We start from the raw sequence: 19,634 nt of genomic DNA on the forward strand, positions 1-19,634 counted from the left end.
ACGCTTCGTCTCTGCATCCACACAGACCTCTGTTGTGAATTTGCAGCCATAACCCCGCAAAAGGCCAAAATAGCCAATTTGTCTCTTTCTCTTCATTCTTCTCCTCCTCAGCACCTGCTCATTAATGTTACGGCTGCCATTACACAAACATTTTGAAATAAAAGAGAAAATGCTTACTTCCTCCATAACCTCCCTAACTTTACTAGTGCATCAGCATGCTGCGTCTGATGTCATTGTTATTGTTCTTTTGCGCATGCGGGTCAGTTCGAAACCGCAAACAGGTCACACTGGAATCTGATATAGGCCACATATTAAAAGGTAATGTGAACAGCGGCTGCTGGCCGGCCAGTAGTTATCTATCCGTGAATCTGGGGGGTGGAGCTTCTGAAGGGGGGGGGGGGGGGGGGAATTTATCCATCCTCTTTAAATATTCACTACACCATTTCTACCCTGTTCTCTCTTCCTTCCACCCATCAATTTCTAGTATCTTTTCAAAATGTATTGCCCAGCATTTGATGTTGTTTCGGAGAAAAGAAAAGAAAAATACCCCAACAGTCAAGTACCAGTGTTATGTTTTTAGAGTACTTGATACTCAAATTGTTTCTCAAGTAATGTATACTCAACATCTCTCAAATTGTCTGTTAGTGAGAGGCTGATGAGTCATGGCTGTGTGCGTGTGTGAGTGCAGCTGTGCATGTTACCTCTCTGTCTTTCAGAACAGCCTGAGAATTGTAGAGCAGCAGAAGACGGACATCGCTGTCTCGGAGGCTGAAGTTACTCTCCAGGATCTGCAGCACGTCGATTCGAGGCCGCACGGGGAGCGCCGCGTCACCGCAGAATGGACGCAACCAAGCCAGGAGGTCGTCTGAAGTCACCACGTTGTCACTGAGAGAGGACGGTGAGAAAAACAGCAGTCAGACAGGCTGAGTGAGGCAGAGATTAAGAGACAGAGATAGAGAGGTAAAGTTGAAAGTTTCTTCTAAAAAGGAAAAAAAATAAAAGAAGAAAAATAGTTGAAGTTATCGGGTGGTCAGGAGTCTAATTCAAGTTCAAGGCTAACAAAATTCCATAAACTTACCAGGAGAAATGTTCACAAACACAAAACTCGAATTACATAGACATCTAATTTACACAAATATTTTTTGTATTCACACTTGTTATTGTTCTACCGAGCAAACTAACCAAATCAGATCCAAATTAATTAATTAGTCGATTGACAGAAAACTAATCTGCAACTTTTTTTGATAGTAGATTAAGTCATTTTTAAACCAAATATTCACTCGTTCCCGCTTCTCAAATATCAGCATTGGCTGCTTTTCTTTGTCTTTTGGATTATTAAATTGAATATTTTTTTTGCAATTCAAACATTTGAAGAAGTCTCCTTAGGTTTTTGGAAAACTGTGAGGGCATTTTCCACAATTGTCTGACATTTTATAGACTAAAAGCTTAATCGAGAAAATAATCCAAAGATGAATTATTAATGAAAATAATTCTTAGTTGCAGCCCTCATTCAGAGGCAATTCAGTTCATTCAGCAAAGAAAAAGAAGCTTAGAGGAAATCGCTTTGTGCATGACTACACTGAAAGGCAGCAAATGATGGTCACAAAAATCTGACCAGCGTGTAGAATAGAAGGTGCTGTTCAAATGTTGTCATCTTAAAAAAAGCTAACATGCAGGTTGGCAGGTGCCTCTTGTGGATTCAACTAACAAGCAGACATTTTACTGGCATTTGACACTCAGCAGGTGTTAATTTCAGGCCTTGAAAAGAGCTGAGAGAGAGTAAAGAGCAACATAGGAAGAGAAATATCTTTGAAGGGTGTTAGAATTAAGTATGACAAAAGTTGTGTGTGTGTGTGTGTGTGTGTGTGTGATCTAGATAACCTACCCACTCTGGACATTATTGTGCACAGCGGTCACCATGGCCTCCAGGACCCTGAGGGGTTGTGGGTACACTGTCAGGGCGTCTGGGTCTCCACTGAAAAACAAATCACATCACCAGCTTATCTAACATAATATGTTAATTAAGATAACACTTTCAAATGACCACAATACAATACAGACGGAGAAAAAAATCCAAGGCTTTCTTCTCAGGGACAGTGATAGTTAAAAGCATGTCTGACAGCAATTAGATGTTAGAGGCAAACTCAGCTTTGTAAAAACAACCAGCATGATATGATTTCCTGTTATTATTAAGTACCAGAGACATGAAGCAACAGAAAAAACATTTAAACCCGTCTCCATCGTTACAAGCTGTGAGAATGTTAGTGAAATCCCCCCGAATACATAATCATTTAATTTTTTTTTTTTTTTTTAAATAAGGTGTAAATGTTATTTAATGGCACATAATAGTAGGTGAGTCAAAAAGGTAATGTGTGATCTTTCTGCAGTGTCATTAGTGTATTTCGTGGTGTGGCTCTGGGTTCTGCTGCAGTGTGTATGTCGCAAGAGGAGGGTTATTTTTCACAAAGACAGAAAGGGGGGGGCGGGGGGAGTCTGATTTCCCCCGACTCCACTCCGTTTGCTGCTGGGCTCACGTGCGTACACATACACACAAACGCGCCAAGGCCCATGCATAACACACACAACACACATAGTACGTGCACGCAACATACAAATGATCTGGCAAAAGGTGGAAAGACGACGCAGCATTTTTTTTATTGCATTTTACCACTTAACATTTTTTCTTTAAAGACACACAAACACAGAGTAGTTATGACAGATACAAAAGATGGCCATTAGTGTAAGGCTCAGGTATGCCTACTGCGCCAGACTGAAGGCTTCGGGAGAGCCAAAAACAAGACCGGCTCATTCATCCCTGCCAAACACAATGCTTAGAGAAAGCCCTGCAACAATGGACAAAAACACACACACACACACACACACACACACACACACACACACACACACACACACACACACACACACACACACACACACAAACACTTGAATGCATAAAGGGATATTCAAATGTGAGTATTCAAACACAGTTACATGTTCAAAGGAAATAATACCTCTAGTGAATGCATAAGGCTGTGTGTGTGTGTGTGTGTGTGTGTGTGTGTGTGTGTGTGTGTGTGTGTGTGTGTGTGTGCGTGTGTGTGTGTGTGTGTGTGTGTGTGTGCGTGTGTGTGTGTGTGTGTGTGTGTGTGTGTGAGTATGTGTGTGTGAGAGAGCAGAGTGAGATCTGGAGGGGAACAGCTATATCAGGCTGCATTAATTATAAGAAGATAATGAATCAGAGAAAGGGGGAAAGCATGTGCGTGCAAGAAAGTGTGCGAGTGTGTGTGTATGTGTTCACCAGGGATGGTGCCCACATGTCTAATTAACTTTGAATGTATGAGAGTCTATGCACGTGCGAGAGTATTTTCTGGTGTGTGTGTGTGTGTGTGTGTGTGTGTGTGTGTCTGTCTGTAAATGCAGGTGCCATCTATCTGCCCTATGCGCCATTGAGCAGCCATAAAGAAGCGGGAAATGAGGCAGGAATATAATCAAAGTGATTGGCACTCATTTATCAAGCCCATCAGATGGCCCGATGATATCTGGCCCTGTCAGTATAACCTTGCTCATTGGTCTGTCTGTGTTAGCAAACAAGTTTCATGGGGCATTAAGGACAAAAACACTACTCTGAAAATAAGCCTTTAATTTAAGCCTATGTAACTTTGCATGCATTTTGTAGTTTTGGATGTTAAGTCTGACAATATCCAAGTATTTTCCGTGGCTGTAAACTCTAGCAGCTCTGCAGACATGTCGGCCTGAATCATCTCTCCCTTCCTTTTTAATGTAGTGAGCAGGAAGACGCCAATAAAATGCTGTGAGTCCAACTCCCACAGGCAGCTACTGTAGATTCAATCCAACACTTCAGGCATTTGTTCTGACAGTGTTTTTCCCACCAACATGCCCAAAGTGGACCAATATACAACACAATGTTTTCAGATATAGACAAACAACAGAGATCAGGTAGTAGGTGGTGTGTTCAGGTGGCCTTCAATGTCTTAGAATAAACATCATAAAGCCCGCTTTTGAGGTGAATGAAGATAATTCTCTTAATCTGACTTGTTTTAAAAATTCATATATTTTTACATTCATATGTACAGTATGTAATCTTACCAGACAGGTATGAAAGGGGTGCATGTAGATTATAATGTTGTTTGACAAGGCGCAACAGTGAATGTAAAAGAGGAAAAAGTGTACTAAAATGACAATTAGATTTTCGTCCTACCTTCGTTAGGCTTGTGACAGGGGGTGGTATCTTTGATTGTGCACACAAGCCTACAGCGTTGTCATTTTCTCACCACTGTACTATTATTAACCATTTTCTGGCTTACAGGGGGCCTACGAGTGTGCAACACTATTTATGATTTGTAACCCAGTATAAACACCAATAAAAAAATAAAAATACTCCTGAAGCAGAATATGTGAGAATATGTGATATGTGATGTGATTTTAGCTAGATGATAGTCGTGAGGAATTTGGTAACTATTATAAAATGCAACTGCAGTCGTTTGGCAGCATTAAGTCAGCTTCACTACATAGGAAAATGTATAAAGGGAATTTAGTCATGTAGTTTATTTTAATAGGACATTTGACTTCTAGACTCTGCAAAGGTGGGCCGTCAGGGCCAGCAAGGCCTTCTTTGCTGGCCAAGAGATTGTCAGAACCAGAAAATTATATTTTTATTATATATATATTTTAGAAAAGTCGCTTCCCACAAGTCCGTTACCGTAATTTCGTTGCTACTCTCTCCCTCGGTTGTGTGGCTTCAAGTGCATCTCATAAATTAGAGCTTTTATCAGATTTCCCCTCTGTGCTGTCTCCGGGTGAAAAATCTGAATGAATCCCTCTGCTGTTTAAGCAAATAAGGACAATGTTGTTGATTGTCATATTCTTTAGCTAATCAAATTTCGGGTTTGCCCTGTTGGGCGTATTCTTTGACAGGCCAGAGCCTTCTAGCTTGCCCAGCCACCTACGTCGGCATTTTTCAGACCAGTTAATATACGGTGGCCGAGAAGCAAAACTAGCTATTATCACATAACCGTAGCAGTAACCTTAGTTCAAGTTCGTTTCGAGTTTTAGATGTAAAGTTAATGAAAGAAAGTTTTTTCTTCAAATGATGAGCAGCTTTTGCTAAGTGTAATGGATTTTTCTGCATTTTAATTAGTTACTAGCTATTACTGCTTGCTTTAGATAGTTGCTGCTGGTGTTAAAGGTTTGAGCAGTGTCAGTGGGCGCTGTGCGCTGTGCCTGTGTGTGCGTGGTGGCATGTGTGTGTTGTTGAGTCCCAGCAGCTTGGCTGCAATTTGGGGGGAAGCCTGTTGATTGCTGATTGAGTTATTTGTGTTTTGATTACTTTGTGCTCATCATATGAGTAAATGTGACCAGTTGTTTTGGGTTTGTTTTTGTCTTTTTGGTAATTACATTACTTTTGACTATATGTGATGCAGCATTCAGTCACCGTGTATTCATGTCTCTGCAATAGTGTATTGAAACTCTAGGTGTTGAGCTTTGTGTTAAATCACTTTATTCCACATAATAATGTCCTAGTGTCATGGTGAGGTTATTCAAAGGTGGTTTAATTGCTATAGGATAGTACTGAAGCCCCAGGTGTAAAATACACGGCCCGACAATGAGACTCAGAAATGTAATTATGTTAATGTTTTTGCAGTCTGAAAAGTAAAGTTTGTACTTTTAAATTAGTGTAGAATGTTGTTGTTGCTATTTAAAATGTCTCATTTTGTGAAATGTGAAAAGTGTTTTTGAGTGCCTAGAAGTCCTGTCATCACCGTGAGGTTGCCAGGCAACCAGTAAATATTCCAGGAAGTCACTGTGCCAAGCCATAGCAGTTTTCTGTATGGATAATCTTGTTTAAAACAACTGTTAATGTATTGCACTTTAGAGGCGCTGGTAGGTTTATTATTGAACTTTAAAGAAAGCTGGGCCAGCAGTTTTACCCTGCTTCCACTCTTTATGCTAAGCTAAGCTATTCACCTATACATAGCTATCACGTGACTGATACCCATGTATTGGCTCCAGCTCTATAGTTAGAGCAGACATCAGAATGTTATTGATTTTCTCATCTAACTCTCTGCAAGAAGGCGAAAAAGTGTATTTTCAAAAATGCTGAATAATTGCTTCAAGTGTACAGCCAAGCTTATCGTGTTGTCACTGTGTATTTTCTCAATAAAAAGTTTTTGGTACACATGTGTATTGTATGGAGAAAGGGAGAGAGACAATACCTGAGTGCGGCCACTACTCGCTCCATTGCGTCACGAAGCACCGTTTTAACAGAGAGGTCTAGGGGTCCAACAGCCACACGCAGAAGCTCTTTAATGCAGTCCAGAGGCTGTCCATCAGTTGCCATGGTGACTGCCAGCTCATGGACTTTTGACCTCTCGGATCGGGACAAATCATAAAGTTGCCTGTAACGCTGGAATACAAAAAAAAAAGGCAAAAAGGAAAAGCATAAGGAGGCAAGAATTGAAGTGCAGTGTGGTTTAGGAAGTACAAACTTTAGTGAGTGAAGTTTGTTGTTGAGCGGTCGGTTCCCTACAGGTATTAACCAAGAGGGCAGCAATGACCTGAACCTGCTCACTCTCTCTTCTGCCCTGCTCACCTTTGCTTGTTTTTCTCTCTTCCAATAAAAAAGGGCTGAGGATTTCATCCTGGAGAGTCGGACATGGCATTTGGTTGTGTGTATTTGTGTTTGTGTTGGTCAATGTGTCTTTAAATATATATTTCCTTATCTTACAATCTTTTCAGCATAAAGTATCATCAATCATCATATCTTATCAATTCTGTTTTTTTTGCTCACAATTGATTTTATTTCTCCATAGGCAGAGCTCTCTCATCTTTGAGTAAACATTTCACCAAGATACATGACGTCAGAAAAGATCAGTTCAAAATCTGAATAGTAGGTGCAAAGAGCTGTAGTCTGAAGTTTGTCTCGTCACTGATGCAACCCAAGAACAAGCTTGATGACACTAGCCGTCCCTCTTAGTTTGAGATACAGGACTTCTAAGGCTGGTTAATTGATAGATAGATAGATAGATAGTATGATAAGTATCACTGTGCAAAAATAATAATTCTGCAGCTACTGTAGTCAGTAGTAAAAACCTGGGGGTGTGACGGCTTTCAAAGAAGCTAGATGCACAGCACTGCTGGTAATGCAGAGCTAGGAGTTTTATGGTCTGCCAGCTTTTAGAAAACAATCTGAAAGTACTTACCTTAAAAAAAAACCTTTGCACTTAATATATTCATTGTGCGGTACTGGCGGAGAGCTTCCGTTGATTCCCTTTACACTCTGAGCAAGACATTGACACTCTTGGCATTGGACTCACCCAAAGGTGACATTCATATATGATATATTCATGATATAGGGACATCCTATATTCATGATACATGGTATTCATAAGTAGAATATCAAGACCAAGCTGAAGACTGAAGAGTATCTGCTTTTTTAGCTAATGTTCACTGTGATCTCTGATGTGCTCTTCAGCTGAGTGTCATGCAGTCTGGAAGTCAAGTTTGAGACCACGGTCGTCTCTTGGAAAAATGTAGATCTTTCAGTACAGACGTGGGGAAGTACCTGCTGCAAAATGAGAAGCACGGGTATCGTTGGGTGTTATTTATGAGTGACTTCAGTTAGGGGCAGTGGGTGTGGTGTGAAGACAGAGCTGCGCTATAAAACTAAGCTCTCAATACTTTGTTCCAATCATTTCTTATGAAGTTTAGGGGGAGAGAGATTATAAGTGGCAGATAGGAGGCTTCTCCGCAGGGTGGCTGGTTTCTCTAACCCTATTTTCCCCTGGGCGTGTCTGCGCTGCGCTGCGCCCCGATATCGTTTATGTCTCCTTTACCACACCACAGACGACGAGAGATTCATCTTGGAGGCCGAAAAACATAATAGACGTCACAGATCTTTTTTATAAAGACAACGCCAGAGAAGAGAAGGCATGGAGTTTAACTGTAGGAGTGCCTGGAGTGGAAGGTAGATGCTAGGGGTGGAAATCACCAGAGTCCTGACGATACGATATCATCACAATACTGATGTCACGATACGATATTATTGATTTGAAACATATTGCAATATTCCGCAATGTCCTACAATTAACTACTTTTTTTTCCAACTTCACTTTTTTCCCAAATTCAAATTATGTCCCCAAAAGGAAACTTTTGTCAACATCTGTTTTATCTGAAAAGATACATTTCTCGGTTTGTTCATCTGACTTAAATTTTATTGCCACGGAAACTATCGCAATACTATGCCGTATCGATTTTTTCCCCCACTCCTAGTAGATACTAACTTAATAAACACGTGATTGCGCTGTAAAGCACAAAGTAGAGACAATGATATCTGTGAGTCGGGCAGACAAGACGCTCCCGATGTGGTATGGCGCATGGCGGAATCAAACCGTAACACAGCCGGAACGCAGCACAGACGTGCCCAGTGGAAAATCGGGGTAAGAGTAGCTCGATTAGAATCAACTTTATGAGGTGGTTTGGGAAGATGCCACTTGGCTGCTTCCTTTTCTAGGTGTTGTGGGCATTACAAGAGACTTGAAGATCAATGGATGGGACAATAGATGAATGCATGGCTATCTGGAACATCCTTGTACCGTGAGAAAATGTAATAAACAATTCCCCCAACAGCAAATGATATTGGTGGTTTTGGAGCGCCCTGTTGGTGTCTGGGTGAACGGTGATAACCATGAACCTCAATATCTCCAATTTGTTTCATGTCATCCCTCTCCTCATTTCCTGTCATCTCTCTACTGTTGCTATCGGAAAACAAAGTCGAAAAATGCCCATTTAAAAAACAATGTTGGTAATTGTGTATGTTACAGCACTATGAAGGCTTATCATCATAGGCATGGCTTTTATAATCTACAGTTTTTTTTCTATTGTTAATAACATCAAAGGGACATGGTTCTAATACAGAACTGTACTAACTTCTATACAATATAGCTGCAGTGTGTAATTTGCTGTCCTCACAGCAGGTCAAGGCGCCTGTGGTGGATTCTTCTACGATCCACTATTATTCCCAGCAGCTGGTCACGTACACTTGATAAATGACCACAGTATAGCCAAACAGAGCCTACAGGGCTCCTTCTATCTATCTCTTTCTATCTACCTGCCCTTTCCTGGTTCTTATATCCTTTTCATCTATCTCCAAGGATATAATCGCTCCCTGCACCAGTAGAAGGAAAGTTAGTAAGTTTTATTGTAGAGGTTGGACTGTGCCTTGTAATGCTTGTATCTTCTTCACTAATTTGTAGGGTATGTGTTTTTAAACCCAGATAAAACAGGGGCTAAATATTACAAACGGTGTGGTGGTCAGAAATGAACAGTTTTTCATGGGTGTCTCATGGTCGTCATAGCAACACTGAGCTCGCCAAATCATAAGGTTGCCTCTCTCTGGTCACACACAGCCACACACACACACACACACACACACACACACACACACAGGTGACAGTGGGGTAAGTCAGTGTGACTTTGCTTAATGAGATACAGCATGGTGTACGTACTGTACATACAGCCACATGGCATGGCTCATTTCAAACAGCTGCCCATAGATTTACATTAATGTACCCTTGACTGGTCCAGTGAGGCTCGGAAGAGCTTAGTCAAGCAGAACCAACCCAGGAAGATACCACACACACACGCACACACGCAGGCACGCACGTAAGCCGAGACAAAGTACATGCAGGCACATCTCTATGTCTAACTAAAGGTGACCTCATGACCGCAAGGGAAAAGGTTGTGAGTGATCAAATGACTATGGGCCCTATTTTAACGATCTAAGCGCACGGCGTGAAACGCATGGCGCAGGTGTGTTTAGGGCATGTCCAAATCCACTTTTGCTAGTTTGATGGCGGAAAAAAGGGTCTGTGCGCGTGGTTCAAAAGGGTTGTACTTCGTGGCTTAATTAATCATAAGTGTGTTTTGGGTGTAACATGCAATAAACCAATCAGAGTGCCAATCTCCCATTCCCTTTAAATGCCAGGCCCGTTTGTACCTTGGCGCATTGCTATTATGATGGCAGATTTGCTGAGCAGTAAGGAGAGAAGAAACTGATCTGCTCGAGCGAGAACTGAAAGCGCGCGAGCAAATCATATCATAATACTATTTCACATTTTTAATCTTTTGCATGTTTGTGTGCTGCTGCACGTCCCTGTGTGTGCGCCTAGTTCGCAAGTTCACGAGTCTAGGCGCATTTTATTAATACGCTGTTAAAATAACAATGAAATGCTGCGCTATTGAGTTAAGACCAGGTTTGTGTTGGTCAATTGCGCGATCACTTCAAGAATTCACCTGAACACACCCCCCTGTAAGACCAGCACGCCCATGGGCGCAGGTGCATTTGCTATTTAAACGACGTGGGCGCTGGACGGTCTTAAAATAGCAAAGATACTTGTGTGGCTTTGCGCCGGGCTTTGCGCCGGGCTTTGCGCCGGGCTTTGCGCCGGGCTTTGCGCCGCATTGCCCCGGGTGCAAGATAGGGTCCTATGTGTCCGTTGTAGATGGACATTAAATTTGTCACCTAGAGTAGGTGGTTAGCTTTATCGAAAGTAAGAATTCTGCCCTTTCTGTAACAAAAAAATAATTTTCAATTTTCATTTTCAAACAATTTTCATATGGTTGGTGGATTAATACATTTCCAAGATTAAGTTCAGTACATCATTAGGTTCATCCAGCTAATGAAGCTAGGTATATTTTTGGAACTATTTTAAGGTAAGCTAGCACACATTTAACAGTGTTTCTATGTATACATAGTGTATTCGACATAGCGAGCGATTTGGGTGTCTATGTCCACACTACTTTGTTTGTTCTTTTAACATTTACCACAATACATTTTTAATGGCTAAAGTGTCTGGAAGATGGGGTCTACCTGCTGGCTGTCTTTGAGTGACAGAATGACGGCATGGCTCAGAGTGTCCAGGTGGGCCTGGGATTGCTGCAGGTGTGTTAGAGCCTCATCAAAAGTCATCCCTGCTGGGTCTGTCCCTTCCTTCTCCCCGCTGCCATCGCCTGCTCTCTTCCTGCTCTTCTCGCCCAGCTGGCGCAGGGCTTTGGTGGCTCGCTTTATCACCTCCGACCTCGTCTGGATGCTCAGCTGGAGATGAAATAGGATGGATGGAAGGAACAGAATGAGGAGGAGGAGGAACGGGATAAGCACAGCAAAGTGTGCAAAGAGAGGGAAAGAGAGGTGCACATGTTTATTCGTTTTAAACTTAACGTGTTGAAGAGAGGCAGGTATAACCCAAAATATATGCACCAAAATGCCCCCAGGAACTTGGGTAGCATGTGTGTTAGTATGTGTGTGAGTGAGAGAGATCATATCTGCCAGCCTGGTGTAATTGATTATATTCAGTGAGAGCAGGTTAACCATTCATGGGCAGAAGAGAGGCCCTTTGGTTGTAGAAGGTTTTACTCTCTTGCATGGAAGCACACAGGTGCTGACAGGCCCCACACACACACATCACACCAGGAAGACACTTAAAAATCACTACACATTTCCACATACCTCAGACACATGCTTCTCATACTTCTGCATTTGCTCGGTTTATTGACTAAGATTGACAGCACCTTTCTCTGCCAGGACAGGATGATCACTCAAATAAAGTTTCCTGACAAAACTGCACAATTTCGTTGAAGGTTACGTGTGTGTATAATCATTTGTGTGTGAGCATGTACATAGTCTATTGTTTTATTTGTGAGTGGGGACAGAATTAGATTCACAGCCAACATCAGTCAAAGCCTAGGGAAAGGTTTGAGAGGCTGAGCAAAGGAGGACGCTTCCACTATCTATCTAAGATCAATACTTCGGGGTAAATGCCAACACTCTGTTTTCCTTTGAGGGTTAAAATAGGAATGAGGAGGAGGAGGAGGAGGGAAGAGGGAGCAGCGGGTTTCTGAGAAATAACCTGAATGTTAAAAAGCACAGTGGGAAAACAGTGCCTGCTGGGAATCGGAGTTTAATTGGCTCTGAAGTAGAGAGGGATCAATTAGCTCTCTCGAAGTTGTCGGAAAAGAGAGGGTGCATAAGACAAAAGTGGAAGAAAAAGGAAGATCTTGAGAGGAAGGGTGGCAGTGTGCCAGTGTGTGGAAAAAAAAAAACAGTCGGCTACTACTGACAAGGTGGGTTGAGGCACTTTAAATCCCTTGGAAGACAATTTTTCAGAGTGCTGTAATTAAGTGGCTGACATTTCTTGTGCAATTTTATAATTTCTTTTATAAATCATGACTGGTATGTGCTTCGAGGTGACGGTGTGGATGTGAACAGAATAATGTATTTAAAATCAGAAAAGGGCTTTTGTCGGTCCAAAAATTGAGCCAAAGGGAATGAGAGACGACCGGTCAGAGGACGACGAGTACAGTTTGATGATGTGTTTGAAGTGATTGGAAATCCCCACAATCCTTCCTTTTAGACAATATGAATCTTGTCTGGGTGGCTGCCTGCAACCAACTACCTTCTGTGCTGCAATTTGCAATTGTCAGTGTGCCAAACTCCCACCAGCTCCTGTCTGAGCCTCCTTCACACTATACTGTGTGTTACTATATTTTCTCTTTTCTGTCTGTATGGCATAAAGTAATTCATATGAAAGAGATGGCTGGATTTCAGGGGGTGAAAAAAAAATGTTATGACCAACTTTAGGCTTACATGTTCGGCTGCATCAGGAGAGAAGGTGATGCTATCCAGGAAGTGGACAGTGTCAGCAAGGACCAGCCTGTCTAGGTATTTGCTGCAGGTGTCGTACGCATGGAGGTAGTCTGGGTCGCTCTGTGGGGGTCTCTTCAACAGTTGGGGGTCTCCTTTCCAAAACAGCTTTTGCAGCCACACTGCGTAGACTGCACTGGGGGAGATTGTTTTCCCTCCACCACCAAGCACGGGCAGCCGATTAGCAAGCTTGGAGATAGACAGTACATTCTGACTGGTCAGAACTGGTTGTAGCGTCACCAGCGGATCCAGCGATTCATCAGTCAGCTTCCGGTAGTTCAAACCTGCCGGAGACATAGTTTTACTATTTAGAAACATTACTTTGTTAGGCAATGAATGTATGCTGCTGAGATATGCATAATACATCCCGACGATGTGTTTTCCACTTCACCCGACCCTCATAGTGCTCATAGTGCACTGCACGTACATCTGTATGTGAGTCATCAATCATGTCAAGAGGGATTATGTTCAAGTCTTCAACGCTAACTTGATTTCTTGACATTAAGGGTTTCCAGCTGATTTGCCACTAATAATAAAGGCGCATTAACTCCTAGGCTTTTCTGTGTGCCAAATTTTCCTCATTTTTTTTTTTTTTTGCCTCATTGTTTGGCAAATAGGTGCTTTTGTTGATTCTGTACCATTAGAAATTAGTCAGTTAGGTATTTCTTAAGTGCCATTGTTAATTGTTAGCAAATTAATTCCTTTCTTTATATACCTCTTTCATAGATGATTGCACAAGCAATGTGTGGATGAAAAGTAGAATTACACACTTTTAAAACCACAAGCAGTAACCCATCTCATTAGAAAGGCTAGGACTTCATCAGATTTTAGATGCAAACTGCGTCCATTGGTTCAAGGGGTTACATTTTGTGCACTGCACGTACGTAGATGAGCAAAAATAATCATCGCAATCATCGTCCTTGTACACATGACTTTACTATGGCTCACATGTTCAATGGTTGAAATATTCAACATGTAATATGATGAATAAAAAATACGACCTTTACATGAGGCCAAATTTTATTAATAAATTTACATTATGGAATATATCGCTACTCTTTAAAATACAGAGAGGTTGAAAACAGAAAAGGCATTGTGCATACAGTATTATTTAGCACATATCTATTTACTTGCCGAGGCAAAACAAAGTAGCTGCATTGTGTAGGAAGAAAGAGCATTCAAACTAATGCAGCATATCCAACATTTTTCAGAAAGTGGCACTTTACTACTGCATTCACATACGATGTGTGCAAAACATCCAGCACTTGCAGGGTAATTACAGTGATTTGATATGCAGAGGTTGTTCAATATTCCATTACATGACAGAAATGTGCAAAGAGACACGCAGAGAAGAGAGTAAAAGGTTCATGTGAACAACAAAGATAGCCTGTGTGTGAAAGTGGTGCCATCTGCATGCAACGGTGTACAGTTTGTCTATTGATACGTGTGTGCGCGTCATATCTCCTTCCACTGCAGTACTCTGTGTGTGTGTGTCTGTGTGTGTGAGAGAGAGAGAGAGAGAGAGAGAGCAAGTGGCGTGCTCTAGGTCTCCAGCACCGTCAGACAGACACATTACTGTGGCAACACCACAGCCTGTCTGGGCCTTAAATATTTAACACTGGTCTGCCTGTGGGGAGGGCTCTGTCAACGCTGCTCGGAATCCCTCACACACACACACACACACACACACACACACACACACACATATATAAAACTCTGAGCGCGCAAACACAATACTTTCAGACAGGCCCAGACGGACACTTAGACCGCAGATAAGAGTTACATGCACTTACACATGTACTCTCTCTCGGTCTCTCCCCTGCCCCACCCACTCCTCTCTCTGCCTCTGTCTCTTCCACAACTGATGCAGCATCTCACCTCCATCCTCAGGAGAGCCCACTCATACAGTCACCTGGTTTCTGGTCTGAAATTGTGATGAATATTGGACAAACACCACCTATCTCTACATTGTCTGAATGCCTTATAAGTGTGTGTGTGTGTGTGTGTGTGTGTGTGAGCTTGCTTGCTTGTCTGTTTAGGATTGCAAATTAGTAAGTGTGTGTGTGTTTCTGTCTTAGATTTGGAGTTAGTAGAAAGTTGGTGGCTCTAGAGACACCTCAACAGCCAGCCAACAGTGTTAGCAATTTTGCTACAAGAATGTAAATGTGTGAGTTAAGTTTTACTAGTGTTTGTTAACATATGTGTGAATGTGTGTGTGTGTGTGTGTGTGTGTGTGTGTGTGTGTGTGTGTGTGTGTGTGTGCGCGTGCGTGATACAGTTTGAACAGTGTTACTTTTTAAGTCACTGTCACAAAGTCAGTATGTGTCAACACATCACATACATCAGTTATTAATCCCTTGGGTGACGTACGTATGTATGTATATACAGTATGTGTGAGTGCTAATGTGTGTTTAGTAGTTTTATTTTGGCTGCAGGTGTGCAGTTGACAGTTTGTTAAACCCCTCCCCTGAACAGTGTTGTCCAATCACAGCTTAGCAACTGCAGCTAGGCATTGCAGCCCTGTCGACCTTGGGATTTCTCCTCATGATGAAGCTGTGTCCATGGAGCTCTAGTAAGAGTAGAGCTGGGCAATATATCAATATTATATCAATATCGTGATATGAGACTAGGTATCATTTTAGATTTTGGATATCATAATATGGCCAAACTGTTATCTTTTCCTGGTTTTACAGGCTGCATTACAGTAACGTGATGTAATTTTCTGAACTTACCACACTGTTCTAGTATTTGCCTGTGCCCACTTAGTCATTATAGCCACATTAATGATTATTTATCAAAAATCTCATTGTGTAAATATTTTTGTTAAAGCTCCAATAGTCAACCCTACAATATTATTGCAATATAGGTATTGTGGTATTTGGTCAAAAATATCTTGATATTTCATTTTCTCCATATCGCCCAGCCCTAAGCTAAGAGCAACAGACTTTATGCAGCCTGCCCTTTTTTTACTATTTAATTTCTGGTTTTGTCTTCCAGCTTCTAAATACACCCTTTTCACAGCAGACATTTTGACTTGCCAAAGCAGGAAAAGCCATTATCACTGTTAATTAATTAATGATTACCGCATAACATTTAGGTGTTCCAGGACTTGACCCAAAAAAAACCTTGTTCATATACAGACATCCACTGTGTAGTATGTGGTCTTGGATGCTATCAGAGTTTAGGGTAGCGTTAACAGTTCAGGTCTGTTTTTTTAATGGATTTGTGGAAGGTTAGACTCCCAGCCAGCAACCCCAGCCAACATTAACAAAGATAGTATAATGTTACAAACAATGGATCATCTTTTAGCACAATTAATATCACGTAAGCTCACTTTAATTGAGCTAAAGACTGTGTTTTCAACCAACTCACAGAGCGGACGTTAACTAATTAGCTAGCTAGCTAGCTAGCTACAGCTGATGAAATCTGCCAGCAACAGTTGTCATTTTTTTGTCATTTAGAAATGTAATTTTGCCTACTTCTGTCTGGAAATCGAAAGAACAATTGTTTAAAAAAAGACTAGTAATTTTGAGTTGTAAATTCAGCAACAACAACAAGGGTTAAACAGTCCGTTTCTAATGTAGTGATGTGATACGGTAATTGTGTGTGAGTGAAACTAAAATGTAGCAGGGCCAGTGTGAGCTCATAGTAAAGTGCATTTTTTTTTAGTTTATGTAAAAAAAAATGCAACAAAGCCTCGATGTGGATGACTCAGAGGTGTGTGTGTATGTGATTTGCGTATGTGTGTGTTAAACAGAGACATGTGTCACCGGTAAAAGCTGTGATGTTATCAGGAACAGAGGGAGGAAGTGAGGCGTGAAAACACAGCTGACACCCGGCTGACCTTTACTGAACTTCATCGAGAAGTGACACCACCTCAACCCGAACACAACAAAGTTTGAGCACTCTCGCCGGACCGCTGAACCGGTGACACGCCACAACCTGGACGTGACGTCCTTGGAGAGGGTACTGCCACAGAAATCTAAGTGGAAACAGCATCTTACTGCTGTTGCCGTTTCCTGAGCCTGCGGTGTTAGCTTGATATTTAATACAAAGGTTGATTGCTTCCCTTGTTGATTACAGGAAAACGTGAATTGTTGTTTGTTTGTTTCAATTCCATTCTGCTTTGCTATTTTGGAAACAAAGATGAGAGCTGGTTGAGAAAAAGAGGAATCGAGTGAAGACAAGATGAGGCAGGGATAAAATAGTATAGGTATGTCATCGGGCGTATTTCATTTGCCCCTTTCAGAGAAATATAAGGATCTGTGTTAGAAATGTGCCACACATTTAGGCATTCAGCTGTTGTATTTTTATTTTAAGATTATACATGACAGTCAGTGACTTGAGGTTATCTACCAGCTAGAAGGAACGTCAACATCTGTATGTGAGTCATCAATCATGTCAAGAGGGATTATGTTCAAGTCTTCAACGCTAACTTGATTTCTTGACATTAAGGGCTTCCAGCTGATTTGCCACCAATAATAAAGGCGCATTAACTCCTAGGCTTTTCTGTGTGCCAAATTTTCCTCTTTTTTTTTTTTTTTGCCTTATTGTTTGGCAAATAGGTGCTTTTGTTGATTCTGTACCATTAGAAATTAGTCAGTTAGGTATTTCTTAAGTGCCATTGTTAGCAAATTAATTCCTTTCTTTATATACCTCTTTCATAGATGATTGCACAAGCAATGTGTGGATGAAAAGTAGAATTACACACTTTTAAAACCACAAGTAGTAACCCATCTCATTAGAAAGGCTAGGACTTCATCAGATTTTAGATGCAAACTGCGTCCATTGGTTCAAGGGGTTACATTTTGTGTGACAATAAGCTGCCCTTTGTCCTTCCTGTAAACCACCTAGTAGTTATGCAGTTAAAAAAACTGTCTTACCGCTGGCAACAGCTCGAAGCTTCTTGAGCAGTTTGACATGGGACTCTGGCTTGATGGTGGTGGTGACGTAAGGCTCACAACCTGCAGTGTCTAGTAAAGTGTAGTAGTAGAGCAGGCGGTCCTGGTCGCTTCCCTCCACAGTCGGCAGAACGTACTTGGTCATGTGGCTGCAAAAGGCCTCAGGGTTACACTTCAAAGTGTCGAACAGACCGAGGGACTCGCTCCGGGATTCAATATCCTTGGTGGAAAGACTGGATGAGGATGAGGAGAAAAGAAGGGAACAAATCAGAAGAGAATAAAACCATGAATGTATGTAAACACAACAGTTTAGTCTATCCCAAGTTCAAAGCTTTTACATGTGTTGTTTTACAGCGAACACCTGCTGTGTGAGATATGTCTTCTCTACAGAGAATACCCATTGGCACACAGGATGTAAAACACTTAACAGGAAGTTCCTGGCATCAGAAACGGCAGCTTGTTTGAAAAAAAAAAAAAAAAAAACAAGATCTAAGTTGTTCGCATAAGCAGTGCTAATCACCGTGCCTGAAAAAGATAAGAGAAAACAGCAATACTGACCAAAAAAAAAAATGTCATCAACAAAAAAAAATCAGAGGAGGAAGACAACTAGCACTGAAGACCATTTGGTTGCAAAGTAGTTTTTGAACACACCAGTGCAAAAACAGCACAACGATCTACAGGCTTATCACCAAAGATGCAGTCCCTGGGAAAAAAAAAAATAAGAATACATTTAAGAACTTGGTCAGCTCTGACATTACAAATAGGACAGGGAGAAGATACAGGGAAAGAACGTGAAATGCTCAAAGAGTGGAAACAGTCTGTGTGTGGAAGCGTATTCAGCGATTTGTTCGAGTTGTGCATGATTTAAAACATGTTTTACCACTGAACAGAAAGCAGCAGGTGGTCTGAAGAATGAGAGGACAAGTGAAAAGAACACAACCAAAACACTGGAGAGTGGAGAATCGGAAAAGAAAACAAACTCAGAGAACTTCAAGAAAAAAAGGCTAATAAACAAGGGAAGATACAAAGAATGAAAAGGTAAAGGCAAAGGAAAGCCAGTTGCTGGTAGTCACCGAGGGGCTCTGAGCAATCTGCGGCTGTCAGGGCGTGAGTTTGTTTGTGTGTCTGTTTATCTGTTAGAATGCGACAACATCAAAGAGGACAATGTTTCCTCGGGGCTCTCCATCAGATCTCGCTGGGAGGCTTTCGCTAATGAAAAAAAGAAACAGTGGAGGCAGTGTGGAGGCAGCTGACAATAAGCTCAATAATGTAAATAACACTAATAATCCTCACAACAGGGGATATAATAAGACCGGAGTCAACAGAACAAGTAACTCGCAAGACTCTCTTAGTCACTTTCCCTCTCTCTTTCCCAAGTGCACACACTCACAGGCAGCACCAATCAAAGTCTGATATTTCATTATTTAATCACATTCGCTCCAAAGTGACTGAAAGCCCAGAGGCAAGAGAACAATGGCAACAACTTGTCCAGGAAGGACTGTTTGAGGGGTGTTGAAAGTTTTTTCCTTGGCGAGCGCACACAGGCAGACATACAGTACACAGGATCATGCCCAGTGTTCATGACAGAGTGTGTTGCTGTAGTTCTCCAAAGCCTGGTTGTCATCTCTTTGTTTTTCTTCTCTATCCAGCGACAAAAAAATGTTTAGCGCCTCTCTTTGCTGAGGTTGTGATCACCTCCTCTTTTCTCTCTACAGCTTTCCGCATCTTTTTGTCCCATTGATTGTAGTTTTATCTACAGCACACGGGCTTTGCTACAGCTGCTCGCTCGCTGGTATTCCTCTTTGTGCACAACACAATTCCCCACTCTATCTCTGTTTTGTTCGTGTGGCTGTAAAATCAGGAGCTTCTCATTACAATCTTTTCTTGTTTGTTTTCAAAAGCCAGAGCAAGGAACCGATTTAATACGGTGGAGTTTCCCTCAATCCATCTCTCGTCCCTCTCTCTTTCCCCAGCTTACATTTCCATATTCTGTTTTGTGTCTCTTCCACCATGTC

General features: G+C 41.7%; 1 protein-coding gene across 2 annotated transcripts in view; it reads right to left on the reverse strand.

Moving 5' to 3' along the window:
- Positions 1-19,634, reverse strand: part of nbas (NBAS subunit of NRZ tethering complex) — a 157,978-nt gene that overhangs the window by 38,744 nt on the left and 99,600 nt on the right. For both annotated transcript variants that reach the window (XM_031321691.2, XM_031321689.2), the window contains 6 exons: positions 17,602-17,852; positions 12,662-13,002; positions 10,889-11,113; positions 6,234-6,424; positions 1,886-1,975; positions 702-885 (listed from right to left, as the gene is read on the reverse strand). In XM_031321691.2, coding sequence (XP_031177551.1) covers positions 702-885; positions 1,886-1,975; positions 6,234-6,424; positions 10,889-11,113; positions 12,662-13,002; positions 17,602-17,852 — 1,282 coding nt within the window. The remainder of the gene's footprint in view (positions 1-701; positions 886-1,885; positions 1,976-6,233; positions 6,425-10,888; positions 11,114-12,661; positions 13,003-17,601; positions 17,853-19,634) is intronic.

The sequence above is a fragment of the Sander lucioperca genome, chromosome 19 (genome assembly GCF_008315115.2).
Source record: "Sander lucioperca isolate FBNREF2018 chromosome 19, SLUC_FBN_1.2, whole genome shotgun sequence".
Lineage (NCBI taxonomy): Eukaryota > Metazoa > Chordata > Actinopteri > Perciformes > Percidae > Sander > Sander lucioperca.